Raw genomic sequence first — 27,577 nt, forward strand, 5'->3', positions numbered from 1 at the left:
GGAATAGAAAGTGGAACCACTCACTGTTTCTTTCAAGATAAAGAAGAAACTAGGAGATTTCATCACCACTCTCCCATGGCACATCTGCCCAAGTAATCTCCCTTTCACAATACATTTCCTTAAGCACAATTAAGCTTTGGCCACTCTCTGAACGTTTCTACGGTTTGACTTCCTTGTCGATCCTGTGGCGTCAAGTGAAGCAGTAGCCTCGACAGAAACTTTCCCAGCAGTCTGAGCATCCAAGTTGTTTCTGTGTCGTCTCTCGTGGCTCATACATGCTGAGTTCAGTTTAAAGCTTTTGCCACAGTCCGAGCACTTAAAAGGTTTCTCTCCTGTGTGGATTCTCTGATGTGAAATGAGATGTGCTTTCTGGCTAAAGCCATGGCCACAGACAGAGCATTTGTATGGTTTGTCCTTCGTGTGGATCCTCTTGTGTACAATAAGGTGAGACATCTGGCTGAAACCTTTCGGGCAGTCTGGACATTTATACGGCCTTTCTCCTGTGTGGATTCTTTCATGTTTAATAAGGCTGGAGCTCAGACCAAAGCTTTTCCCACAATGCAAACATTTATGCAATTTCTCTCCTGTGTGGGTTTTCTGGTGCCTCCTGAGGTCAGGCCCCCGACGAAAGCTCTTCTCACAACTTGAACATTTGTAAGGTTTGATTCCTGTGTGGATTCCCCGGTGTGAAGCAAGGTGGGAGCTCCTATGGAAAGCTTTCCCACAGTCCAAGCATTCATATGGTTTCTCTCTGCGGTGAGTTCTCCTATGTATATTAAGGTGGGAACGCTGGCTGAAGATTTTTCCACAGTCCAAACACTGATACGGCTTCATTCCTGTGTGGGTTCTCTTATGCTTAAGAAGCAGTATACTCTGACTAAAAACTTTCCCACATTTAGGGCATGCTTTTTGCCTCCTGTCCTTGCAGATCTCCTTCTGGGCAGTGGTTTGACCAATGTCCCCACCGTCATCCTGAGGAGGAGTTGGTTTCTCCTGGCTGGTCTTTTGTGCAGCTTTCTGCTGCCTTTCTGATCTGTGCTGATGCCAAGTTGCATCTTTCCTATCATGACCCTGGAGCATTTTTTCTTTGCACATTCTGAAAGAGGTATCTTCTTTAGAATTTTCTGGCACCAGATTCTCCCTCAGAACATCTCCCTTAGAATGTCCAGTTTCCTTAGAATTTCTGGGGACTCGATTTTTCCTCAGAACATCTCTCCTAGAACTCTCAATTTCCTTAGCATTTCTCAGCACTATATTATTCTTTGGAATGTCTCCCCTAGAATGCCCAATTTCCTTAGGATTTCCAGGAAATAGATTCTCTCTTAGAACATCTCCCCTAGAACACTCAATTTCCTTAGAATTTTCTGGCACCAGATTCTCCCTCAGAACATCCTCCCTAGAATCCCCAATTTCCTTAGAATTTCTCAGCACTAGATTCTTTCTTTGAATATCTCTCCTAGAACGGTCAATTTCCTTAGAATTTCTGGGAACTCGATTTTTCCTCAGAACATCTCTCCTAGAACTCCCAATTTCCTTAACATGTCTCAGCACTAGATTTTTCTTTGGAATGTCTCCCCTAGAATGCCCAATTTCCTTAGAATTTCTGGGAACTCGATTTTTCCTCAGAACATCTCTCCTAGAACTCCCAATTTCCTTAACATGTCTCAGCACTAGATTTTTCTTTGGAATGTCTCCCCTAGAATGCCCAATTTCCTTAGAATTTCTGGGAACTCGATTTTTCCTCAGAACATCTCTCCTAGAACTCCCAATTTCCTTAACATTTCTCAGCACTAGATTTTTCTTTGGAATGTCTCCCCTAGAACACTCAATTTCCTTAGAATTTTCTGGCACCAGATTCCCCCTCAGAACATCCCCCCTGGAATTCCCAATTTCCTTAGCATTTCTCAGCACTAGATTCTTCCTTTGAATATCTCTCCTAGAACGGTCAATTTCCTTAGAATTTCTGGGAACTCGATTTTTCCTCAGAACTTCTCCTCTAGAATGTCCAGTTTCCTTAGAACTTCCAGGGACTTGATTTTTCCTCAGAACATCTCTCTTAGACTGCCCAATTTCCTTAGAATTTCCAGGGACTTGATTTTTCCTCCTAAGAATGTATTCCTTAGACTTTTCAACCATCTTAGGATTTCCTGGCACTACATTCTTCCTTGCCTTTCTTACATTGCCTTTCTTAGGATTTTCATCTCCCTTAGCATTTTCCGCTGCTGGATTCTCCTCCTCCTTTTTCTCCTGCCCATCTTGCACTGCAATAAAGGAAAGACAGGTCAGTGAATACCTGAAGGACTGCAGCAGTTCCACATATGAACCTGCCTGGACCCTAAGACAGTCAGATGAGTGCCACTCAGAGAGGAGTCTGGAGAGTGAGGACAACAGAACAGGTCTTCTCTATAGTAGCCCCCTATGGAATGCTCTCTCCTGGCATCAACTCTGCCATAGTTTCTCTCAGCGGCTAGCCTATGGAAAGCCCGCAATCAGGACCTGGGTGCAAAAGCACTCTCCTTAGTTGCAGTTCCTAGTATTCAAAATTATACAGTCACAAACACTGGAGGCAGATCCTGGCCACCATTGCCAGTAGCCATTGCCAGTGCTGGTCTGTCTTGTACTTCCCTTTCTCTCACCTGTTCTGGTGACTTCATGTTTGTTCCCCTTCTCAGAGCCCGGAGGGTGAAGACCCAGGGAGATCAACTCGTCCCCTTCCTCCACCCAGGAGTTTCGATCCGAATTGGTGAGGGAAAGAACTGGGCGCAAAAGTGAAATCAGAAAGAAGAAAAACTGTGTTGTTAATTCAACTTGAAGGTTTTTTGCTGAACCACCCTAATAAAATTTAACAGCGTGCCTTTAGTTGTTATTCCTGCATCATTTCGCTTTATGACACTTTCACACGGCAATTTGGATGGATTCCTCTATTCATGTCGGGATTTTATAGAGGGTCAATAACTGAAATGATTTAGAAATTTCTGGTTTGTTATTTATATGCACTGGCACTGAGAAGCTATAAGATATTTTTTGAACCAAAACAGTGCTGAGACTCCCAAGGTGATTTTTTTTTTAAATTTAATGTAAACGAATTGGAGTAAATTTAAAAGACGAATGGTTGTGTTCAACACCACACAAGTTGCTCACACAATGGGACTTCTCTTTTCCCCACAAGTCCCCAAAATCTGCTCCAGAGAGTTCTCCAACCCTCTGGAGAAGATTTTGAGGGCACACTAGGCTTGCTGCAGGTGAGAGGAGGGGGAAGTTTGGTTGTGCAAGCAGAGTTTCATTGTGCCAGTGGAATGACAGTGTTGGATACAAAAAAATGTATATGTTTAACATATTCCTGTATTGTCTTGCTTGTTATGTTATATTGGCAATTGTCTACAAATAAAGAAAATCTGACTGGTAGACAGTCAACCTAGCCAAATCTAACCGAGCAGATTAATTTGACAATGCTAGGGGCCTGATCACATTTTTCTATGCTATAATGTTATTAAGCCAAATCAGAGTAAAGGCGGGGCTTCCTGAACTCGCTCTGATTTGGCTTCATAATGCCACTGTGTAGCCAGAATGAATTTGTTCTTATGCTACCTGTGTGATTTCTGATTGGCTGTGATTGCCTTCCCATGAAGCCCTTGTTTTAAAAAAGAAAAACAGCATCAAAGCTGCAGGTAGACAAAGAAGCAGCTGTGTGAATAGAGAGCAAGGGGGATAAAAACATTTGGAAAGGGTAAGCATGGTCTCAAGGTATGGTCTGAAGGCACTTGTAAATAAACAAAACCATGCAAACTTTCTTGAATCCCATAACACCAGGAGGGGATCAACTGGGTTCAATGATGCACACACGCCACACTCAAAATACAAGATAAAGGAATTCTTACCCAAAGAGGTCACATTTTCATAGTTCTCCTGCATGACATCCCTGTATAAGGCTCTCTGAGGGGGGTCCAGGAGAGCCCATTCACCCTCAGTGAAATGCACAGCTATCTCCTCGAATGACACAGGCTCCTGAAACACAAAAGACAGTCAACAAGGACGAAGGAACACAGGGCCACTTCCGCCTTGCTTGTTGACACATGATGCTCTTCCTTCCAATGACATGTGAAGCATCAAGGAAGACAGCACCTCTGAACAGATGCAGAGGCCTTTCAGCTTGTGGTCAAGCGGAACACTATGTATCACAATCATATCATGGTTGCACCAGCTGCCATTTCATTACTGGTCCACGTTCAAGGTGATACTATTGATTCGTTGCTGTTGTTTAGTCGCTTAGTCTTCTCTCCTCATGAGGTGGCCAAAGTATTGGAGCCTCAGCTTCAAGATCTGTCCTTCCAGTGAGCACTCAGGGCTGATTTCCTTCAGAATGGATAGGTTTGATTTTCTAGCAGTCCATAGGACTCACAAGTCTCTCTTCCAGCACCGTAATTCAAAAGCATCAATTTTATAAACTATTGGTTTATAAAACCTTAATGGCTCAGAACTAGGTAACTTAAGGGATCACCTTGTCCTCTATGTGTGCAGCCTGGGAGTCATTTTGGACTCTCAGCTGTCCATGGAGGTGCAGGTCAATTCTGTGTCTAGGGCAGCTGTGTACCAGCTCTATCTGGTATGCAGGCTAAGACCCTACCTGTCCGTGGACTGTCTCACAAGAGTGGTGCATGCTCTGGTTATCTCCTGCTTGGACTACTGCAATGCGCTCTATGTGGGGCTACCTTTGAAGGAGACCCGGAAACTACAACTAATCCAGAATGCAGCAGCTAGATGGGTGACTGGGAGTGGCTGCCGAGACCATATAACACTGGTCTTGAAAAAGGCGTACATTGGCTCCCAGTACATTTCCGAGCACAATTCAAAGTGTTGATGCTGACCTTTAAAGCCCTCAACGGCCTTGACCCAGTATACCTGAAGGAGCATCTCCACCCCCCATCGTTCTGCCCAGACACTGAGGTCCAGCTCCGAGGGCCTTCTGGCAGCTCCTTCATTGGAGAAGTGAGGTTACAGAGAACCAGGCAGAGGTTGGTAGTGGCACCTGCCCTGTGGAACGCCCTCCCATCAGATGTCAAGGAAATAAACAACTACTTGGCTTTTAGAAGATATCTGAAGGCAGCCCTGTTTAGGGAAGTTTTTAATGTTTGATGTTTTATTGCTTTTTAATAATTATTATTAATAATGTTGTGTTGGGAGCCGCCCAGGGTGGCTGGGAAAACCCAGCCAGATGGGCAGGGTATAAATAAAAATTATTATTATTATTATTATTATTATTATTATTCCCTCCCCTGCTGCCATTCATGGAGGATAAGACAATCAATGGCTACTAGCCATGATGGTGATCGTCTGCTTCCATGGTCAAAGGCAGTAGATTTCTGAAAGCCAGCTGCTGGAAACTGCCGGGGAGCTATTGTGCTCAAGTCCTGCTTGGCGGCTTCCCATACTCAGCTGGTTGAGAACAGGACACGAGACCAGACATATCTGCAAATCCCTTTACCTGAAGCAGCTCTATTTTTCCTCCACATCTTCTGTGAAGATGTAGAAATCTGGAGTAGAATGATGACCTTCCTTGGCACCCTGGGGAAAGAGAGGGTGATTTTTCAGATGTCTGTTGCACATCATTGTCTGTTCATTCGTTTCTCTACTCAGCAATACACCCACTTCAATGGTCTCTCAAGGCAGCTTGCACAGACAGAGGAAAATGAAGCCCATTAAAACAGTAACATGAAACAGTACAATTAAAACATCATGGGGCAGAGAGGTTAGGAACCTTTACTGAGCAATCTTCCAAGGGCCGAAGGCAAAAGTGGGTGGAGCAACAAATGCAAATTTTTACCTTTGTACACCAATGTGGTTTCCACACACACACAACTCTCTCTTTCTTCCATCTGAGCAAAGAAGAAACATTGAAGGGCACATTCCAGCCAGGCAAGAACTCCCAAGGAGGGTGCAAAGCCAGGCCGGTCAGGGGTATGGCTAGGAAAGAGTTCCAAGGGCTGGACAGCAAAGCCTGGACAGTCATGTTTGGTCTCTGGGGCCTGAGGTTCCCCACTGCTGCCATGGGGCAGGAAGAACCCAACCAGCAGGAAATCCAGTTCATGAAATAGCAGAAACAAGTATCAAAAGAATGGAGCTCTCCAAGCAGGTGCAGTCCCCTGTGACCATTTCCCCAGCCTTTTCCCTGAGATACTAACTTTCTATGTGCAGGGAGATTTTTTGAAATTACGGAGCATTCTAGCTTGTGATTTCCCACCACCAATACCTTTGTTTGCAACTTGCACAGTCTCCGGAAAGATGTTCCACATGCTCTTCATAGCAAATTTTAAGAATATAATCAATCCCCTCAATGAACAATAGTCAATCAAAAGCCAATGCAAAGCCATTGGCTTAACCCCTTATTCATTGACCCTTGGCAGATGCAATTTGATGTCATTTTAAAATCAATTTTCATTATGCATAATTGTTCTAAAGTGGCTGATTTTATTTTTGATTGCTCAATTTAAAGCGATCAGAATCCTGCTTCATTAAAAATAAAATGTACATTTGATAGCAATTGCTCGCACTCATCCATTCCTACCCTTATTTCTCCATCTCCCACTGTACTTTTGTCCACCGCTGATTTTCTATTGTAGGCTCCTTGAGGGCAGAGACCAGCCCACATTTATTCATCTTATTTATTTCATACAATTTATACACTGCTTGATTGTAAAAAAAAACCTCAAAAAGTTCAAAGCAATTTACAAAAAGATAAAATTGAGGAAAAAGCCACAGCCATGCTTTAAAACACGCAAAAGTTAAAAGTAGTAAAACAGATTAAAATTACCTCAACCACCTAAGCATCTGGGAAGACTTGCCCAAACAGAAATGTTTTAGTAAAGGTAAAGGGACCCCTGACCATTAGGTCCAGTCGTGGCAGACTCTGGGGTTGCGGCGCTCATCTCGCTTTATTGGCCAAGAGAGCCGGCGTACACCTTCCGGGTCATGTGGTCAGCATGACTAAGCCGCTTCTGGCAAACCAGAGCAGCGCATGGAAACGCCGTTTACCTTCCCGCTGGAGCGGTACCTATTTATCTACTTGCACTTTGACGTGCTTTCGAACTGCTAGGTTGGCAGGAGCAGGGACCGAGCAACGGGAGCCCACTCCGTTGCGGGAATTCGAACGGCCAACCTTCTGATCGGCAAGTCCTAGGCTCTGTGGGTTAACCCACAGCACCACCCGCATTTTAGCAGGTACCAAAAAGAGTACAGTTAAGGTACCTGCTTGATCTCAATAGGCAGCGAGTTCCAAAGAGCAGTTGCTGCCACACTAAACAATCAAGCTATTACAATGCAGAATGTGTATTATGAGGCACCTCTATTAGTGCCATTCCCCCTAATGAAGCAGTTGAGTTGTTACATGTGGGATAATGCAATCTCGTAGGTAGACTGACTAGGTAGGTAAGGGCTTTATATGCTAACAGTAACATCTTGAACTTGGCTCAGTAGCAAATCAGCAACCAGGGCAGATCTCTGAGCGCAGGTGACAAGGCAATCCTGTCAGCAATCGTGCTGCAGCATCCTGCACTAACTGCAGCTTCTGGCTAAAGTGTGAGGAAGGCCCCACAAAGAGCCCATTGCAGTAATCCAGTCCTGAAGTAACCAATGCTGGAACTACAGTGGCAAGGTTTTCCCGCTCCAGGAATGGCCGCAACTATCGAACCAGCCCCAGTAGCTTAATAATAATAATAATAATAATTTTATTTATACCTCACCCTCCCTGGCCAGAACCAGGCTCAGGGCGGCTAACACCAATAAAATTACAATAAAACATAATAGGAAAGAAAAAAGGAAAAAACAAACAGTTAATGAAAATAGGGGTTAAAATATAATTTAAAATGCAGCCTCATTTTAGTAGTAGCCCATAAATCAAAACCATAAGGAGGGGGAAACATAAGGGTCAGACTGAGTACAAACCAAAGGCCAGGCGGAATAGCTCTGTCTTGCAGGCCCTGTGGAAAAATGTCAAGTCCCACAGGGCCCTGGTCTCTTGTGACAGAGCGTTCCACCAAGTCAGGGCCAGTACTGAAAAGGCCCTGGCCCTAGTTGAGACCAATCTAACCACCTTGGGGCTCGGGACCTCCAAAGTGTTGTTATTTGTGGACCTTAAGGTCCTCTGCGGGGCATACCAGGAGAGGTGGTCCCATAGGTACGAGGGTCCTAGGCCGCATAGGGCTTTAAAGGTCAAAACCAGCACCTTAAACCTGACCCTGTACTCCACCTGGAGCCAGTGCAGCTGGTAAAGCACTGGATGAATGTGATCCCATGGCAAGGATCCCGTGAGGAGCCTCGCTGCAGCATTCTGCACCCGCTGAAGTTTCTGGGTCAGCTTCAAGGGCAGCCCCGCGTAGAGCAAGTTACAATAATCAAGCCTGGAGGTGACCGTCGCATGGATCCCTGTGGCCAGATCAGGGCAAGAAAGGTAAGGGATCAACTGCTTGATATGGTGGAGATGGAAAAATGCCACCTGTCATGGCATTTCTAGCTGCTAACGCTACTGAGCCTCCAGTTGACAGAGTTGAATCCGGTTTGATGATAGAAGTGTGGAAGGTGCCATATACACTGATAGCAGACTGTTGGCATACAGAACTATATATAGATTGGCTCTGAGGCTACTAAATTTATAATCTGAGGCTTAACATCCACCCAGGAATTTAAAAAGCTGCCTCGTTCCATCTCAAGACTAGATGCTCCTTCAAGCCTAGTACTGTCAAAATCTACAAGCCTTGGGCCATTTGGAAATATTCACGCTGCCTTACCAGATACAAAAGATGGCTCTGCATCGTTCCCCAGCTCCAGCTGCAAAATCTCTGAGGAAAGAAAGAATGGGAAAGATAATACTCCCTTCCCCATGTTTGGTCCTTACCAATGGAACTTACAACAAAATTTTGCAGGGTGGATTGCTCTTGTTTTTCGAGTTTCAGCTAGGCCTTTTTCAGGATACTCCATTCCATTCCCCCTCCCCCAACAGCCAGTCAGCGTTCAGTGGCCACTGAGCATGCTCTATTTTCACTGGGCTGTTTTGGAAGATTCCGTCTTCCCCTTAGGGCTCTTCTTCTAATGGCATCTTTACACTTCTGCAAACCTTGGGGTCCCACAGATTGAGACTTAGAGAATTGCTTCTTATTGCCAAAACCTTAAAGCGGGAGAGCAGGGAGACATATATGTACATAAGAGTCTGCCTAATTTTTGTATGTGCAGTACTGGAGTGCATCTACTCGATGGGATCTCCTTCTCTCAAATCCATGCCACTTAATCCAGTCTGTTGTACATTAATGTCATTGTTCTTTAAAGACGGTGCAATACGAATACTATTCTCAAGATGTTATATTCCTCTCATGCTGACCTTCTGTAATCCTGAATCCTGTGACAGCCTTTCAGCAAGGCCCATTTAAAAATCTGTAAACATTCAGTTCCCTGTTTACGCAGCCATAAGTCTACAAAATGCACGATGCAGTGCAAGCGTAAGCAAAATGCACCTGTGAAAAAATATTTGAGGGCTACAACTGCAAATGTCAAAAAGTATGAGCTCATGAGCAAAATCAGCAAAAATCCAAAAGTAGAGGCAGAATTACTTTGAGCCAAAAATGTGAATTTCAAGACAGAATTCCACCTGAAGATTTCAGACTCTCCAAGTGACCCTATTTTCCAGGGACAACGCTGATTTAGAGAAGCCATGCTGCTTTCTGAATGTTCCACTTTTCCTTAGGATGTCCCTATTTTCATTGGAAAAACGTTGGAGGGCAATCCTGTATAGGGAAGTTTTTTTTAAATGTTTAATGTATTATTATGTTTTTATATATGTTGGAAACTGCCCAGGGTGCTGGGGCAACATATTAATATGTGTGAGGTATAAATAGTGAAATTATCATTACGGAATGGGACGTCCCTATTTTCATTGAAGAAATGTTGGAGGGTATGAGATTTCATAATCCTTTTCTTGAATTAATACCCTGTGTGGATATCAACTCTTTTAATTCAGACTCCAGCAGGCTGACCTCACCTTTAAATGCCAGTATCACCTCTTGCAATACCATCCTCTTCTCTGAAAAATGCCTTATCCTCTGTTCCAGTTCCAGAAAACCGCTTTCAAACTCAGGAAATGCCCCATTCTTCCTGATGAAGAGACAGTAAGTGAATAATCGATCCCACTTAATGTTGTTGCAAAAATTCTCCTGATTTATTGTCATCTTGTAATTAGCAACTTCCTGGAGCTGAACCCCTAAACCCCTTAAACCCTACTTTTCCTATACTGCTTTCCCATACAATTTTGTTTCCCTGTGGCTGTTTTGATGTCAACTATTTCCTGCTTCATTCTTCTTGAGTGATCCCAACCAATCAGAGACCCCATAAAATGTGATCCAGCACTTGGGGCATACTAATTGTTTTGACAGGCAGCAGTGCTTCCTGGACTGGCTGTAGAAATATTTTGCAGTGAACCACCTTCCTCCTCAAAATCCCCAAAGGATGGGACCTTTTGATAATGATAAAGGAATTTAGGGAAACGGACACCTCACCCCCTGTTCTAGTTCCACGACTATCTACAACATTGTCCAAGCCAGTTCCAAAGTAGTTTAACACATTGAAAGATAAATATTAGGCAAAACATACCTGCTTTCAGCTGTTCTGATGCTCTGCAGGAAAAAAGAGAAAGGGGAGAGAGAAGACATGAATCAGGCACCTGTATCATTCTGGTTAACCCCTTCCTGTAGCTTTCCCCATAAAAATGAACATAGCTGTTTTTTTATTCTCTTATTTTGATTTGTATCTATCTTCTAAAAACTTCAATAAAACAAAATATTTATTTTTTAAAAATAAACAGATACGTGGCTTCCGGTTTTAATTAATTAAGTACGCAACAAATAGTTCATCCTCTATTCCAGTTTTAATTAAATACACAACAAATAGTTCATCCTCTATTATTTTTTTCTATAGAGAGGGAGAGAGAAAAGGGAGGGGGACTTCCGGGTTAAGCGCCATCGGTAATGGCGGACTCCCTCTGATTCGGAGGGACTAGCTCCGCAGAAATTGGGTCTGTACTGCTACGGCAAAGCGGAGACCCCTTAAAAATCACAGGCGGGTGAAGCCTGTGAACGTGGGACTTGGCGGGCACCTTTAGCGCCCCCCCAATTCGCAAGGGAACCCGACTACGGGCTCCCGAGCGAGCGGGGTGAGTGGCGCGGTGCTGAGAGTTAACTGCTTCTTCCTCGGAGCGAAGCCGCACAGCCATTACCGGAGAGCGCTGACTTTTTCCTGTGACAATTCGACTTTAAAACAACTACCCGTGAGTAGGATAAATTGAAAAGGGGAAGAAAAAAAGGTCTGATTTGGCACCGAAGCGGGAAGGTATAAACAGGAAGTCCGCCTTCCGCTTTTTGTAATTGGTTTAAAGCAAAGAAGTCACAAGTTAAAGCTTTGCAAGTGGATCAGAAAGGACTAAAATTCCAACACCAAAATAAGCGATTCCCCCCTCGGTTGCAGGAGAGGAGGGGGGAGAGGTTTAGATTTTATTTGCCTGCAAGAGAGAGGGAAGGAAAAAAAAACTACTACTCAAAACCTGGGAACGGGCTGCCAAAGAACAATAAGACTGCTGTATTGTGAAAAGCGCTTTTTGACAGCTAGCTGCAAGGGAGATACATTGTATTGGGTTGTCTCCTTCTGATTGTAGAAAAAGGGGGAAGTAATTGAAGCATATGAAAAGTAACCGAAATTGAGACTGTTTTTTTACACGGTGAAATGGGGGCTTAAAAAGTGCTACTTTTTAACAACAAGTATAGATGGTTACTGTGTCCCCCTAGAGGAAGTTTCTGAATTGGTTGCAACATTCAGGCCAGGGGAATTTTCCACTTCAAAACAAATTGTGGCCGTGGGACTGACCTTGGGCTGAAGTGTTATGGCAGATGGAAAAGAAAAAACAGACCCACTCCAAGAGAAAATAACGAGGTCTGGGAAATCCTGGCAGCAGCGAAGACCATCAACATCTGGCCCTTCTGCCTCATCTGTGGTTGCATCTACACAACCCAAGTCAAAAGGTATGTCATCTGAAGAAGCCTTAGCACTTGCATTAGGTAAGATAAATGAATCACTGGAAAAGTTAAGTAAACAAGTGCTGGAAGCATCAACTAAAATTGACCAAAACACTATGAGTATTAATAATTTAGGACAGAAGGTGAATACTAACACAGAAACTATTGAGAAATTGCTACAGGAATCTACTCTGACTCGACAGACCGCTAAAGAAGCTAAGGAAAACGCAGCCGCAGTAGAGGAGAAGATACCAGGTATACAGAGGCAATTGGAGGATCACAAGTTGACTTTTTCTATGATTGAACTTAAGGAGAAACAAGTGAACTTGAGGATTAGAGCTGTGCCGGAATTAGAGAAGGACAGTCTGGCAGACTTTCTTATGCAGGAATTTGCAGACTTTGGGGATTTGGATTTGAAGAAAGAAGAATTTAAGATTGTGAGTGCCTTTAGGCTTGGAAGAGGAGGGAAGAAGAATAGAGTAAGAGATTGCCTGATTACCCTCCGATCTAAAGAAGAGAGAGATAAAATATTGGGTTGGCACTATCAGAAGACCTTGGTAATATTGCAGTCAAGAGTGGAAATATTCAAAGATATCCCGAAACATCTTTTGGACCTTAGGTCCAACTATGGAGACCTGGTTGTCCTGCTGAGAAGGAACAGAATTATCTTCAGGTGGGAATTCCCTCAAGGCCTATCTTTTAGCTTTAAAGGAAGGAAAATAAAAATAAGATCAGTTGAGGATAAAGAAAGGTTTTTGAGTAACTACGAAGAGGATCTACAGAAAGAACTTGGAAAAGAGCCAGGAGCATCGGACAGAAAATCACCGGATAGAGGACTAGAGCAAAGAGTACTGGACAAAAGATCACCAATAGTGGACATAGCAACGCTATCCTTTGGATTGGACTGCCCAGTGAAGGCGATACTAACACCACCGACAGAACAAGAGCAAGTATTGGGCGCAGTTGGAGGAAAATCAGTCTAACTACATCATGGCTCTGCAACTATTAAGCTGGAACATTAATGGACTTAACTACCCTCGAAAAAGGAAAAGGGTCTTTCATTTATTAAAAAAGGAACAACTGGACTTGATCTGCCTACAGGAAACACATGTGATAAGGCTACATAGGAAAGTATTGATTAATAAAAGATTGGGCCAAGAGTTTATCTCATCGGATAAAGTTAAAAAAAGAGGAGTAGTGATCTACGCAAAGGAGAGCCTATCACCGAAATTCATATTTAAAGATGATCAAGGAAGATTTGTGGCAATTGAAATTCAAATACAAGGAGAGAAGTTTTTGATAGGCGTTTATGCACCAAATGAGGGAAAATCAGACTTTTTAAAAAAGTTGCATGAGACTTTGATGGACTATTTGGATTAGAATATGATCATGATGGGGGATATGAATGGAGTGGTATCTACAAATATGGACAAGGCACAGAGACAGGTAGTTACTAAGGACGGTAGACTACCAAAAACATTTTTCGAGATGACTGACAACTTGGATTTAGTTGACATTTGGAGAACAAAGAATCCCTTGGGTAGAGAGGGAACTTTTTTCTCTGAAGCCAAAATGACATGGACAAGAATTGACCAAATTTGGGTAACTAGAGGACTGGCCCCAAAGACAAGAAAAGTGGAAATTTGCCCTAAGACTTGCTCTGACCATAATGCTGTGAAGATGGAGATGAAACTAACACCAACTGGTTCCTTCAGATGGAGAATGAATGACACCTTGTTTAGGGATGAGGAAGTGACCAAGAAGGCCCAAAAAACCTTGAGAGACTATTTCAAGATAAATATGAATACCATGGTTGAAAAAAGAGTAATCTGGGACGCAAGTAAAGCGGTTATGAGAGGGTTTCTGATCCAACAGAATGCAATAAAGAAGAGAACTCAAAATGAGAAAAAAGATAAAATTTTGGAGAAAATAAAGGAAGGTGAGAAGAAACTGAGAACGAAACCGAAGTCGCAAGAGATTTTGAGAGAAATAAAGTTATATCAAGTACAGTATATGAAAATGATGAACCAGGAAATAGAATGGAAAATTAAACAGATGAGACAAAAGACATTTGAGTCGGCCAACAAATGTGGGAAATTATTGGCTTGGCAAATGAAAAAAAAGACAAAAACTTAACACCATTATAAATTTGGAAGTTGAAGGAAAGAATATACAGAATCCAGTGGAGATTAGAAATTGTTTCCAGAGGTATTTCAAACAACTATATACACAAGGGCCACAGAAAGAAATTGACATTGACCGATTTTTGAAAATAAATGGTCTACAAAAAATCTCTCAAGAAAATAAGCTAATGTTGAATTACAAAATAACTGAACAGGAGGTAGAGGGTGCCATTCAAAATATGCAAGTGGGTAAATCTCCAGGGCCGGATGGCTTAACTTCAAGATACTATAGATCCTTAAAAAATTGGATAATACAACCACTAAAGGAAGTTTGTAATCAAATTTTGGAAGGGAAAAAAGCACCAGAGTCGTGGAAGGAAGCTTGTATTACACTTATACCGAAAACAGAGTCTGAGAAGACGCAGCTTAAGAACTACCGCCCCATATCTCTACTTAATGTGGATTACAAAATTTTTGCAGATATTTTGGCTAAAAGATTAAAAAAGTACTAATGGAAGAGATACATAAAGATCAAGCAGGCTTTCTCCCGGGTAGACACTTGTTGGATAACACGAGAAATATAATTAATATCCTAGAAAAATTACAAGTGAACATCAATACTAAGGCAGTTTTGATATTTGTGGACGCGGAGAAAGCTTTTGACAACATTTCCTGGAGTTTTATGAAAAAGAATCTACAAGGGATGGGGGTTGGTCAAGGTTTTGAAAATGGTATAGGCGCAATATATTTTGAACAAAAGGCCAAATTAATTGTTAATAATGTGGTGACGGAGGAATTTAAGATAGAGAAAGGGACACGACAAGGTTGCCCAATTTCCCCATTGCTTTTTATATCGGTCCTGGAGGTTCTCTTAAATATGATTAGAAGGGACCAACTGGTTAAGGGTATACAGGTCGGAGCTAAACAGTACAAATTGAAAGCATTTGCAGATAATCTAGTATTGACATTACAGGAGCCAGAATCATAACAGGTTTGGATGGCATGCATATATATGGTATGACAAGGTTAAAATTCACCAGGGTTTCAAAAACCATATTGTCAGGAAAGCACTATATAAGGTTTGGATTCGGTACAAAGATTTGTTGGAAAATAAAACACCTAGGTGGTTGTCACCAATGGAAGCTAAGGAGGTAAAAAAACTTAACATGGAATCAAATTGGCCAAAATATTGGGAAATTATAGAATATGAGGAGGGAAAAGTGAAATTGCAGAGCTATGAAAAACTGAAGTCAAAAGTAAGAGACTGATTACACTATTACCAGATAAATGAAGTGTTCAAACAGGACAGGAAAATTGGCTTCCAGGTGGAGAGATCAAAATTAGAAACAGAATTGTTAGAACCCAATACTAAGAATTTGTCAAGAATGTATAACTTGCTGTTGAAATGGAATACACAGGATGAGACGGTTAAATCAGCTATGATTAAATGGGCACAAGATATTGGCCATGACATTATGTTTGCTGACTGGGAACAGTTGTGGACCACCGGTATAAAATTTACGGCATGTAATGCCTTAAGAGAGAACATTATGAAAATGATGTATAGGTGGTACATGACCCCAGTCAAGCTTGCAAAAATTTATCATACGCCCAATAATAAATGCTGGAAATGTAATGAAACTGAAGGTACTTTCTACCACCTTTGGTGGACGTGCCCAAGGATCAAGGTCTTCTGGGAAATGATTTATAATGAAATGAAAAAGGTGCTTAAATGCACTTTCGCGAAGAAACCAGAGGCCTTTCTCCTGGGCATGGTAGGCCAATTGGTGTCAAGGAAAGATAGGACGTTTTTTATGTATGCGACAACAGCAGCAAGAGTTCTTTTAGCAAAGTATTGGAAGACACAAGAACTACCCACGCTGGAAGAATGGCAGACAAAGGTGATAGACTATATGGCACTGGCCGAGATGACTGGCAGAATCCGCGACCAAGGGAAAGAGACGGTGGAAGAAGATTGGAAGAAATTTAAAGTTTATCTTAAGAACTGTTGTAAAATTAATGAGTGTTAAAATGTCATGGGTAACGCAAAACAGAATTGCAGTGACAAACAATTGGATAAGAGAAAAAGGATTAAAGAAAGTGAATTATAAGTAATTGAAATTAGGGGTTGCTGGAAAAGTTTTAAACAGGGATGCAGAAAAGGGAGGTATGGGGAAGTCGTTGAAATAAGGTTTAAGAAAAAGAGGTTAAGAAATTATATGTGTTTATATGTTTGTTTGTTTATGTATTGTTTTGTAGTGTGTTTTAATATGTGTTGAAAAATTAATAAAAATTTATTTAAAAAATAATAATACAGGAGCCAGAATCTAGTACTAAAAGAGTATTGGAATTGATTCAAGAATTTGGTCAGGTTGCAGGATTTAAGTTGAATAAGTTAAAGACCAAGGTTCTAGAGAAAAATCTAACAGTGATTGAGAGAGAGAGGTTTCAGAAGGAGACAGGTCTAACATTGGTTAAGAAAGTGAAATACCTGGGGGTTAATATGACAGCCAAGAATGTAAATTTATTTAAAGACAACTATGGAAAGTGTTGGAAGGAAGTCAAAAAAGATTTAGAAATATGGTCAAATTTGAAGCTTTCATTGCCAGGCCGCATTGCTGTGATAAAAATGAATGTATTGCCAAGAATGTTGTTTTTGTTTCAAACATTGCAAATTTTGGACAAAATGGACTGTTTCAAGAAGTGGCAGAGGGATATTTCTAGATTTGTCTGGCAGGGCAAGAAGCCTAGAATAAAATTCAAAATACTAACTGATGCAAAAGAAAGAGGTGGATTTGCCCTGCCAGATCTTAAACTTTACTATGAATCAGCAGCATTTTGCTGGTTGAAAGAATGGCTGCTTCTTGAGAACACAGACATTTTGGACTTAGAAGGTTTCAATAATGTATTTGGGTGGCATGCATATTTGTGGTATGTTAAGGTTAAAGCACATAAAGCATTTAAAAACCATATTGTCAGGAAAGCATTGTTTAATGTCTGGATAAGATACAAAGACTTACTTGAAAATAAAACCCCAAGGTGGTTATCACCGATGGAAGCGAAGGCCCAGAAAAAGCTCAATATGGAGGCCAAATGGCCGAAATATTGGGAGATTTTGGAACAAGAAGGAGACAAATTGAAATTGCAGAGCTTTGAGAAACTAAAAGACAAAGTGCAAGATTGGCTTCATTATTTTCAAATAAGGGAGGCTTACAATTTGGACAAGAAAATTGGCTTCCAGGTGGAAAAATCAAAATTGGAAACAGAACTGTTAGACCCCAAAACTAAGATATTATCAAGGATGTATAACTTGCTGTTGAAATGGAATACTCAGGATGAAACGGTGAAATCTGCTATGATAAAATGGGCACAAGATGTCGGACATAACATTATGTTGGCTGACTGGGAACAGTTATGGACCACAGGTATGAAATTTACGGCATGTAATGCCTTAAGAGAGAATATTATGAAAATGATATACAGGTGGTACATGACACCAGTCAAGCTTGCAAAAATCTATCATTTGCCCGATAATAAATGTTGGAAATGTAAAGAAAATGAAGGTACATTCATTCACCTTTGGTGGACGTGCCCAAGGATTAAGGCTTTCTGGGAGATGATCTATAATGAAATGAAAAGGGTATTTAAATATACCTTCCTGAAGAAACCAGAGGCCTTTCTCCTGGGCACGGTCGGCCAATTGGTGCCAAAGAAGGATAGAACTCTCTTTATGTATGCAACAACAGCAGCAAGAATACTCATCGCAAAGTATTGGAAGACACAAGATTTACCCACCCGGGAAGAATGGCAGATGAAGCTGATGGACTATATGGAACTGGCGGAAATGACTGGCAGAATCCGAGACCAGGGAGAAGAGTCGGTAGAAGAAGATTGGAAGAAATTTAAAGATTATCTACAGAAATATTGTAAAATTAAGGAATGTTAGAAGGATGTTGGAATGAAGTTATGTGGTTTTAGCAGTAATGTTACAAAGGGGTATGTAAAAATGGATTGTTAACAGGTGAGAATGTAAAGTTACAATATATTAAGATAAACTATTAAGATAAAGGAAAAAATGGTAAGGATTTGCTGAAACAACTATTGAACTAGAATACAAAAAAGGGAGGTGTGAGGAGGTCAGGGAAACAAGCAAATGAAAGATAAGACATGGAAGGATTGATTTGTTTTTAATTGGTTTTACTTCTTTGTATTTTGTATTTTTAATTTTTTTATGCTTTTTTGTTTTGTTATTTTTTTGTCATTTTTGTGATTGTTTGAAACTCTAATAAATATTATTTTTTAAAAAAAAAGAGAAAAGGGAGGGGGATGTCACCACTGAGCCAATTAATCCAATATGGCTGCAACCCTATGCTCACTTACTTGGGTGTAAGCCCCATTGAATTCAATGGTGCTTGCATCTGAGAAGACACACAAAGAATTGCACTGTTTAAAACTTTTCATTTGTCCTTGGCACAGTGTGGCATAGTGGTTAGGGTGCCTGGGAGACAAAGGCTCAATCCCCAATTGGCCATGAAGCTTGTTGGGTGAACTCAAGCCAGTTGCCATCTCTCAGCCTAAACCAAGTCGGAGGGTTGTTGTGAGGCTAAAACGAGGGGAGAACCACGTGTGCCACCTTGGAGGAAAGGCAGGATACAAATGTATTAATGATAAATAAGACAGGGATTCCCCACCTTCGCAAGTGGATTCTGGTTGCTTTCTCTGCTTTCATGAAATGTTGCTTGCTCAGAACCTTCCAAAACTCTCTCATCTCTCCTTCTAACAATGTCATTGTCCAGCTTTTGCAGCCTTCTCAACACAAGTTTTTCTTGGTCTTCGACAAACCTTCGCAGCTCTTCCCACTCCCGGATTATGTTCTTCCTCTCAGCTTCTGTCTCCCTCTGCAATTCATAGGGGAAAGAGCATTGTGGCGTCACACTCTCCCTATTGGGGTTGACCAATTTGGGGCTATCAGTGTACTCACTAATATCACCTAAAGCACCTAAATATCCTCTCAAAAACCCCACAATACTGCTTGGTTTGTGCTTCACTGGCTTGGCCTCCACTACATTGAACACACTCCCTTAAATGTGACCCTGCTCCAATGGTTGCCAAGACTTGGACACTCTCTTCCTGGTTTTGAACAAAGAAGTCCCTGTGAACAAGCACAACCTTAGCTGCTATAGGTTCCTCTCTTTTTCCCAATAATTTGTGGGATGGGAGAAGAAATGCCATGCCATTTTGTGTTCCTGCCTTTTTTTCTGTTCTTTTATATGTGTTGGCCATTTTGTGTTACGCAGCAGCCATTTTGTGACAGGCACCTCCAGCACCTTCTCAAAACCCCAAATGTGCCCACTGGCCCAGAAAGGTTGGCAACTCCTGTTCCACAGATTAGTCAAGCAAGCAAACCACTGAAAGCTTAGCCCAGCCTTATTGAGAGGAGGGGGTGATATTTTAATTTTATGAATATTTTTCTCAGGAACCAAAGAAAGGGAACCCCCCTCCCTCTTTTGTTCTTCAATGAGGACTTCTGCAAAACTGAGGAGAGTGCTAAAATTCATTGAACCTCTTGAAGTTCCTGTGTATGTAGGCGGTTGGACTAGATGATCCTTGGGATTCCTCCCAACTCTAAATTTCTGTGATTCTAAATTACATGAGGCTGGCAATGGCCAATTGGGGTTTCAAAAATCCAAAATGGCGACCATGAGTCTGACAGAGGTCCAAAAAGTCGTCGTCTTCCCCCCCCCCCCCGAAATCTGCTGCCACAAAGGGTGGAAATTGGCCCCTCCTATGTTTCTTTGACCATACTCATGCCATACTTTGAAAGCACTGTGATACCACTTTAAACCGTCATGGCTTCCCGTCATTGGCCCCTCCTATGTTTCTTTGACCATACTCATGCCATACTTTGAAAGCACTGTGATACCACTTTAAACCGTCATGGCTTCCCACAAAGAATTATAGGAGCCAAAGTCTTTTAAAGGCGCTGAGAGTTGCTCTCACTGGGCTACAATTCTCAGAGTGGTTTAACAATCAATCCCCTTTCACAGGAAACTCTAAGAATTGTAGCACTGTGAGGGAAAAAGTTGCTGTGCACATCACAGAGGGGTTGGGGATGTCTTCAGCTGATGCCCCTTGCCTAATTTCAGGCTTCCCTGCCCTAAACTCCAGTTCACTGAAGCTGCCATCTGCACATGCTCAGTGGCTGCCTGAACTGTGCACACCTCAGCTTAACCGCAGCTGGACGGAAGCTGGTTTGAGGGAAAGCTCACCATACAAGAGTATTTCTCACAATATATACCAGATACCTACAGATGGTGGCCAATGTCACATGTACTTAGCTTCAAACACCCGCAGCGGGAGTGCGCCAGAGTGAGCGGCACAGTCAGTTGGCTCATTTTTGCTGTGTGTGGCCAGTCTCTGAGTGGTGAGAGGTTTAAGGGGTAAGACCGCATACCTCGGATTGGTTTCCTTGGAACGAAGGCCATTGGAAACTGTGGTGTCTTCGGCTACGTACACCCCACATTTTTAAAGCACATTCTCCACACCCTTCCCCAAACAAACAACCCTAGAAACTGTAGCTTGTGAAGGCTGCTGGGAAAGGCAGCTCCATATGGGGCAAACTACAGTTCCTAGGATTCTTTGGGAGCAGATGCGTGTTTTAAGTGTATGGTGTGTATGCAGCCTTTGTGTTATATGGTTTTATTTACACACACAGGTGGAGGATACGATGGAAGGGCTCGTGACATTAGCACCACGAAAGATGTCACACACACCCCTCCTCAAACTGCATTAGGTTTCTTGGCTCATCCCCTATTGTTCTCCTACCCTCTAGCCAGGTGTGGTGCAGGAGGGAAGGCCTGCGCACTCCTCCTGAAAAGCATCCGAGGCTAGCCGTTTCTATGGCAACGCACCTGTACCGGGGCCAACTCTTTAATCCCCTTTAACAAAAAATGCTGTTCAAGGCTTCCCTAAGGCCATTAACTTAACAAAGAGACTGGTTTAACAGAAAGAGACTGGTTTGACCACTTCAGTGATTGTGAGGAGGGGCTCCGCATACCAGTGTTAAGCCTTCCAGGCCTCTCCATCCTCCATTACGGCTCAAGGGCACATTCCAGCCACACAAAATTAGTAGAGGAAGGGACAAAATAGAGCCCTAAAGGGATGTAGACACAGGCCTTATAGAGAGACCTGAGAGAGAGCATTATTCCCCAGCCACAGGACTGAGGTTTCCCCACGCCTGTACTCTATTCTGAACTTAAAAATGGAAAGTGAAATGCCAGTGTATAACAAAAGAGGTTTAAAGACGCTCTCGAGGCAAATCTTAAAAAATGTAAGATAAACACCAACAACTGGGAAACACTGGCCTGCAAGCGCTCCAGTTGGAGAACCAAAGGTATCATGGGCTCTGAAGAGGCTCAAACTCAGGACGCAAGGGAGAAAAGTGCTAAGAGGAAGGCATGTTTGGCAAACCCTCACCGTGATCAACTCCCGCCCAGAAACCTATGTCCCCACTGTGGAAGGACGTGTGGATCCAGAATTGGCCTCCACAGTCACTTACAGACACACCATTAAGACCATGCTCATGGAAGACAATCTTACTTCGCTACGAGTGATCGCCAAAGAAAAAGAAAACTTCAGGATCCCATCTCACAGATATAAAACCCCAGGCTTGGAGAAGACACAAAAATCTCATCCATAAAACACATACACACACAATCCCTTAATTTGAGGGTGGGGAAACCCTAAAACCTTCTGCAAGTGCCAAACTACAACTCCCACCAAGTCTAACAAGCCTGGCCAACAGACAGGTATCATGGGAGCTGTACTCTGGCAAGCTGTTACAACTGTTTTGCTTGCTCAACATCAACCCGGCACCCTCTGTTTTTCCACCACATGCTCCAAATGCCCTGGAATGACGCCATGCCAGGACAGTGTCAATTCTGAGGGGCGCTGAACTAGGCCACAGCAGTGGCAGAAAAGTATATGGCTGTTAAGAAGTCCCCATGAAAGTAATAATCTGCCTCCCCTTTGCCCAATTTTCAGCACTTTTCAGATCACTAAAGTGCCCTCTCCATCCAAACTGGACTCAGGCAAAGGGATTAGCAAATTTCTGGGCATCATTTTAAAAATTTCCATCCTCATCTGCTTACCAGCAAATCCTCACTTTTTCTTCGACGTTGTGCTTTGATTTCTTCTCTCTTGTCATTCACGCTGTCCTGCAGCACCTAAAGGTACAGGGGTGGAGGGAGGGAGGCTATGATCATTTTAATTAAGGAACATTCCCACATATATCCCAATAGAAGTATAGCGTTGTTTTTTAATTAAGTTATGTTTATTTATTTACCAATTTGCAAGCTACACTTTCATAAGAAATGTAATAACAAGGCAGAATACAAAATATAAAAACAAAATCAACAAATATATCCACAAAAGTCATCATCATTAAAGCATCAACATAACTGATTGGATTACAAAGAAAATTTATCTTGCAAAGGGCAGCCTAAATAGGAAAGTCTTCAAGAGATATCTGAAAGAAGGGAGTAATGGTTTTCATATGAAATAACACAGATAATCCAAACTAGGGCACACATAAAGGTATTGAACCTTCACAGTTTCCTTAAAACCTTTTTTTTAAATTTCAAGGACCACAAACAATATATTGTGGAGCTTGTCCATGTAAACAGAAACAAGCGCTCAAACTAGCTCATTGAGCAGCTCTCAGATTCTACTAGGAAGCTGAAAATACCTTTGGATATTTGCAATGGATTCTAGAAGAATCGCCTTAGCAAATGAGAGAATATTTAGCCTCTTCTTTAAAGGGTCAGTATGCCACTGACCACCAGGTGCTGTGCTGTGGGGGGAAAGGGCTATTTCTCTGTGTCCCACTAGTGGGTTTACCGAGATCATCTATTTTTCTTCTTCTCTGGCGATCACTCGTAGCCGAGTAAGATTGTCTTCCATGAACACGGTCTTAACAGTGAGACTGTAAGTGACTGTGGAGGCCAGTTCTGGATCCGCACATTTTTCCACAGTGGGGACATAGGTTTCCAGATGGAAGTTGATCATGGTGAGGATTTGCCAAACATGCCTTCCTCGAAGAAGAAGAAGAAGAAGAAGAAGAAGAAGAAGAGGAGGAGGAGTTTGGATTTGATATCCCGCTTTATCACTACCCAAAGGAGTCTCAAAGCGGCTAACATTCTCCTTTCCCTTCCTCCCCCACAACAAACACTCTGTGAGGTGAGTGGGACTGAGAGACTTCAGAGAAGTGTGACTGGCCCAAGGTCACCCAGCAGCTGCATGTGGAGGAGCGGAGACGCGAACCCGGTTCCCCAGATTACGAGTCTACCGCTCTTAACCACTACACCACACTGGCTCTCTTAGCACGCTTCTCGCTTTTGTCCTGAGTTCAAGTGTCTTCAAAGCCCATGACACCTTTGGTAAAGGCTGTTCTCCAATTGGAGCTCTCGCAGGCCAGTGTTTCCCATAACAAAAACTACCACAGAGATATCTAAATTTTCAAAAGTAGGGGGTCCATGAAAAACAGGAGGCCCACGGTCCTTAGCTAATTGAGAACCACTCTTCTATGGCCTCTTAAATGTGTTTGTGGGAGGGGAGTAATTGGTTTGCTTTTGTTTTATTAGGATTTTGTGTTCTCATTTTTTATTTTTATGTGGACTTTTATGTGATCTTTGGATAAAGAGCGGCATACAAATTTAATTAATAATAATACTAATATTAATAGGTAACTCCTCCTGCAACTCACTTCCTTGCTCAGCCTGGCTTCCTCTCAGCAGCGAGACTGATCCTTTCTGTCTGAAAGAGGCAGAGCGAAAGGAGATGTATCCTTTCCTTGAGAGGCAGAAAAACCATGCGCCAGCTGCGCTTTCCTCAGTCCTTTCTTCTTTGAACGGACAAAAACAAGTGTTTTAACCTTCGCCTCTGAGACATGCAAGGGTTGCATCAGCAGGAGCAGCTGGCTGAAGCTTCCCGCCTCCCTGGTCATTTGTTGACAGGCAGAATAAAACTGGAATTCTCAGGCCGCAACCACACATTTAAAGTGCATGATTCCCCCCAAAGAATCCTGGCAACTTTAGCTTGTTAAGGGTGCTGGGAATTGTAGCTCTGTTAGGGGTAAACTGCACTTCCCAGGATTCTTTTTATTTCTTTATTTGTTACATTTATATCCCATCTTTTATACATTTATTATATCCCTTACATTTGTACAGTGGTACCTCGGGTTAAGTACTTAATTCATTCTGGAGGTCCGTTCTTAACCTGAAACTGTTCTTAACCTGAAGTACCACTTTAGCTAATGGGGCCTCATGCTGCCGTCATGCTGCCAGAGCACGATTTCTGTTCTCATCCTGAAGAAAAGTTCTTAACCCGAGGTAATATTTCTGAGTTAGCAGAGTCTGTAACCTGAAGCGTATGTAACCCGAGGTACCACTGTATAGCCATGCTGGCTAGGAATGATGGAAGTTGTAGTCCAACGCATTGTGGGACCCAAGGCTGAGAAATGCCAGGTTAGAATGTTGGACTAGGACCTGAGAGACCAGAATTCAAATCCCTGCACAGCTCACTGGGTGATCTTGAGCCAGTCACTGCCTCTCAGTCAAAAGATACCTCACAGGGTCGTCGTGGGGATTAAATAGCGGGTGACAGGGGAAGAACTGTGTATGCAGCTGCTTGGGGGAAAAGTGAGATATAATAAATAGGTAGATAAATAAATAAATTTGTTGCCTGCTCATTTTAATGCTCTCTTACCCAAGTTGCATCACCTTCCATCTTGCTACAAAAGTCAACAGGATCTCTGGGGAGAAATATGGACCAGATGCCTCCGCCGCCTGTCCGGAAGAAAGAAGAACAGAGAAGGAATTGAAAAACAAAGCTTGATAAAGCAATTATTGGTGTGGTCTGCCTGCACTCCAAGCTTTCAGGCAGGGGAAAATTCCTACCCTACAGGCAGATCCCTGGGACATTTTGCATGAAAATTGTGTAGTTTGCCACTGAAGTAAAGCCTGTACCCCTTTATATTGTTATTGATTAAACTTATTACAGTAGTTTTGTGGGGGGGGGGGGTTACCGAAGTAACTCAAAGCAACTTAAAACAATAAATAACACATATCTTAAAAAAACAGCAAAACGACATCTAAAACCTAAATGATTCCATACTAGGGCTCGGGAGTGCCAGCTTGGCAACTGTGGGTGCCCGGGGCTGTGGGTGCCATGCAGCGTGCATGGCCCTGCCACTGAAATTTGTGGGTGCCCAGCCCCTTCATGGGGAATTTTGTGGGTGCTTGGGCACACAGGGCCCCAGGGAGTTGGCACCTACGGTAGGACTACCCAATGTGGTGCCTTCCGTGTGTTGTCGAACAACAACTCTCACCAGCCCTAGCCATAAGCCTTACATGCAGAAAGAAAGAAAAAAAGAACCCTAATTTCAATACTTATCAATTCTGTTTCTCCACCGGCTCTGCTGAAAGACTTAACAAGTTTTGGCTCCTCCCCACCAATCCCTCCATTCCGGCTGGCCATTGCAACAACTCCATAACTAAGACCTAGTGCCTGAGCTTGTGTTTTTCCTCTTCCCTCCCAGTCCTGTTTTTCCTTTTGTGTTGTGTCTGTTGGATTTGTAAGCCTGATGACAAGAGCTGACTTAATTTCTATTTGCAAGCTGCTGGAGAAGCTTTTTTTATTATTATTTTATTATTTTATGCTTACAAGTAGGATAATTTGTTCACACGCTTCAAATAAATAAATGAAATTTAAACCCAATAAATAAATAAATAAGAGAAAGTGCTAGCTAACAATTTGATAATTAATTGTGTGATGCCTTGCAGTATGTACATATCAACATATGTACACACAAAGATAAGATGTATCTGATGCCCAGTTTTGAGATTAATTTTACGGAGACCCTGGGCCTGAGAAGGCAGCTCCATCTGCAATCTTATGAACACTTACCTGTGAAAACAAAAAAAATTTTTTCTTTCCAGTAGCACCTTAAAGACCAACTAAGTTAGTTCTTGGTATGAGCTTTCGTGTGCATGCACACTTCTTCAGATACCTGTGAGTAAGCCCAAATGAACATAGTGAGACTGGCCTCTGAGTAAGCATGCATAGGTTTCTGCAGTGAATCCTAAAGGCTGAGTGACATGAAGCAACTTTTACAATGCATAGTACAGTAATAGTTTAATATTTGAACAGCATCCTCAACAGGGGTGGGTGGGGGGAGTATTATTAGTCGGTTTCTCTCCAGGAAAGACAGAAGGCTTGTGCCATTTAGGTTTAAAATCAAAATTCAGTTATTGTGAAACATGTTCGCAGAACTTCCTTTTTCCTTGAAGGAGAAACCAAATCTTAACAGCAGGATTACTAAATGTTTTTATTGCTTTTGGGGTGTTTCGTAAGCCGCAGAGTCTTTCCATTTCGGATTAAGCCTCTTAAAATCAGACCGCCTCTCTTGTTCCAGCAGGCTTTTGGGGAAACGGACTTATTTTAAGGAAAGGGCTGGTGCTGTGATGTTTTTATCGCAATGATCGGTATGTTTTAATAGATCAGATAGAGAGATAGAAAGATATTCTGTTAGTGATTAATTGCTTTCAAATGCTTGTTCCTCCCCCCCCAAAAAAAATCTTTTTACCGCTTTGTATTTTAGCTGTGAACCACCTTACATCTGCCAGGGGAAAAGACATTATTGTTGTTGTTGTTGTTGTTGTTGTTGTTGTTGTTGATGATGATAAGCTGCAAGAATGATCGGGCACATACCAGAAAGTACGTCCTATTGAACTCGGTAGGATTTACTTCTGGGTAAAAATGCAAAGGACTGCATTGAAACCTGAACTAAACAATAGGCTGCGGTGAGTGAGCACCATGGTCTGCCCATTCAGCGTAACAAATCAGATCTTCAGATCTTTGCTTTTCCCCCCCTCCACACTTACCCTTCCCAGACTTTTTCAACGCCTTTCTGCCGCAGCGGGGAAATTCAGCCCCCGGGTCCTTCCTCCCTGGGCTCCCTGTTGCTGATGGGGAGAAGATGCCGCCGCCGCAGCGCCTCGCTCCTCAATTGCCCGGGTGCCGGGAAGGGGGGCTGCCGGGCGGGTGGGCGCGGGTGCCGGATGCCGCTTCAAAACAAAGTTCTGGGAAAAGCCGCGTTCATCTCAGCCGAAATCAGAGACGGAGAGAGGAGCGAGCAAGCGACCAGCTCCCTCGCCTGGCGAGGATTTTAGACAGCCCTCTGCTGGCCGCAGGGAAGGCTCAGCCCAGGCCAAGATGCGTGGTCCAAATTTCAAACTGAGAGGTTGCAGCCTCTCCGCCCAACCTTCCTCGCAGGGTTGTTGTGGTTTGGAGAAGAGCTTTGTATGCCCACGTCTTGAGCTCCTTGGAGGAAAGTTGCAATAATAAATG

At 42.7% G+C, this 27,577-nt stretch overlaps 3 protein-coding genes across 4 annotated transcripts in view; 2 read left to right on the forward strand and 1 right to left on the reverse strand.

The window, feature by feature from the left end:
* On the reverse strand, positions 1-27,529 carry LOC310756466 (uncharacterized protein). 2 transcript variants are annotated; one of them, XM_083600604.1, is made up of 11 exons: positions 27,106-27,521; positions 24,935-25,005; positions 22,321-22,395; positions 18,862-19,068; positions 10,633-10,655; positions 10,025-10,137; positions 8,781-8,831; positions 5,483-5,562; positions 3,879-4,005; positions 2,637-2,756; positions 1-2,261 (listed from the first exon to the last, which is right to left on the reverse strand). In XM_083600604.1, exons 2-11 carry the CDS (start codon positions 24,953-24,955, stop codon positions 130-132), a joined length of 2,949 nt encoding a protein of 982 aa, XP_083456730.1. In that variant the 5' UTR covers positions 24,956-25,005; positions 27,106-27,521; the 3' UTR covers positions 1-129. The 2 variants fall into 2 exon arrangements, with proteins under 2 accessions (XP_083456730.1, XP_083456731.1); XM_083600605.1 differs by having other exon boundaries at positions 2,124-2,756; positions 27,106-27,529.
* LOC310756497 (tigger transposable element-derived protein 1-like) overlaps positions 1-27,577 on the forward strand; it is a 796,241-nt gene that overhangs the window by 160,496 nt on the left and 608,168 nt on the right. The gene's annotated exons all lie outside the window — the stretch shown is intronic.
* Positions 1-27,577, forward strand: part of LOC310757094 (uncharacterized protein) — a 508,648-nt gene that overhangs the window by 156,322 nt on the left and 324,749 nt on the right. The window lies entirely within an intron of this gene.

The sequence above is a fragment of the Podarcis filfolensis genome, assembly GCF_964270895.1.
Source record: "Podarcis filfolensis genome assembly, chromosome: 2".
Taxonomy (NCBI): domain Eukaryota; kingdom Metazoa; phylum Chordata; class Lepidosauria; order Squamata; family Lacertidae; genus Podarcis; species Podarcis filfolensis.

What these genes read in the sequence shown, in the direction of transcription:
- LOC310756466 (XM_083600604.1), bottom strand. Translation starts at nt 24,955, where the DNA reads ATGGAAGGTGATGCAACTTGG. An exon ending in TGGAAGGTGATGCAACTTGG is followed by an intron (nt 22,396 to 24,934) that starts GTAAGAGAGCAT and finishes CTGTACCTTTAG; the next exon opens with GTGCTGCAGGACAGCGTGAA. An exon ending in AGAGCCATCTTTTGTATCTG is followed by an intron (nt 5,563 to 8,780) that starts GTAAGGCAGCGT and finishes CTCTTTCCCCAG; the next exon opens with GGTGCCAAGGAAGGTCATCA.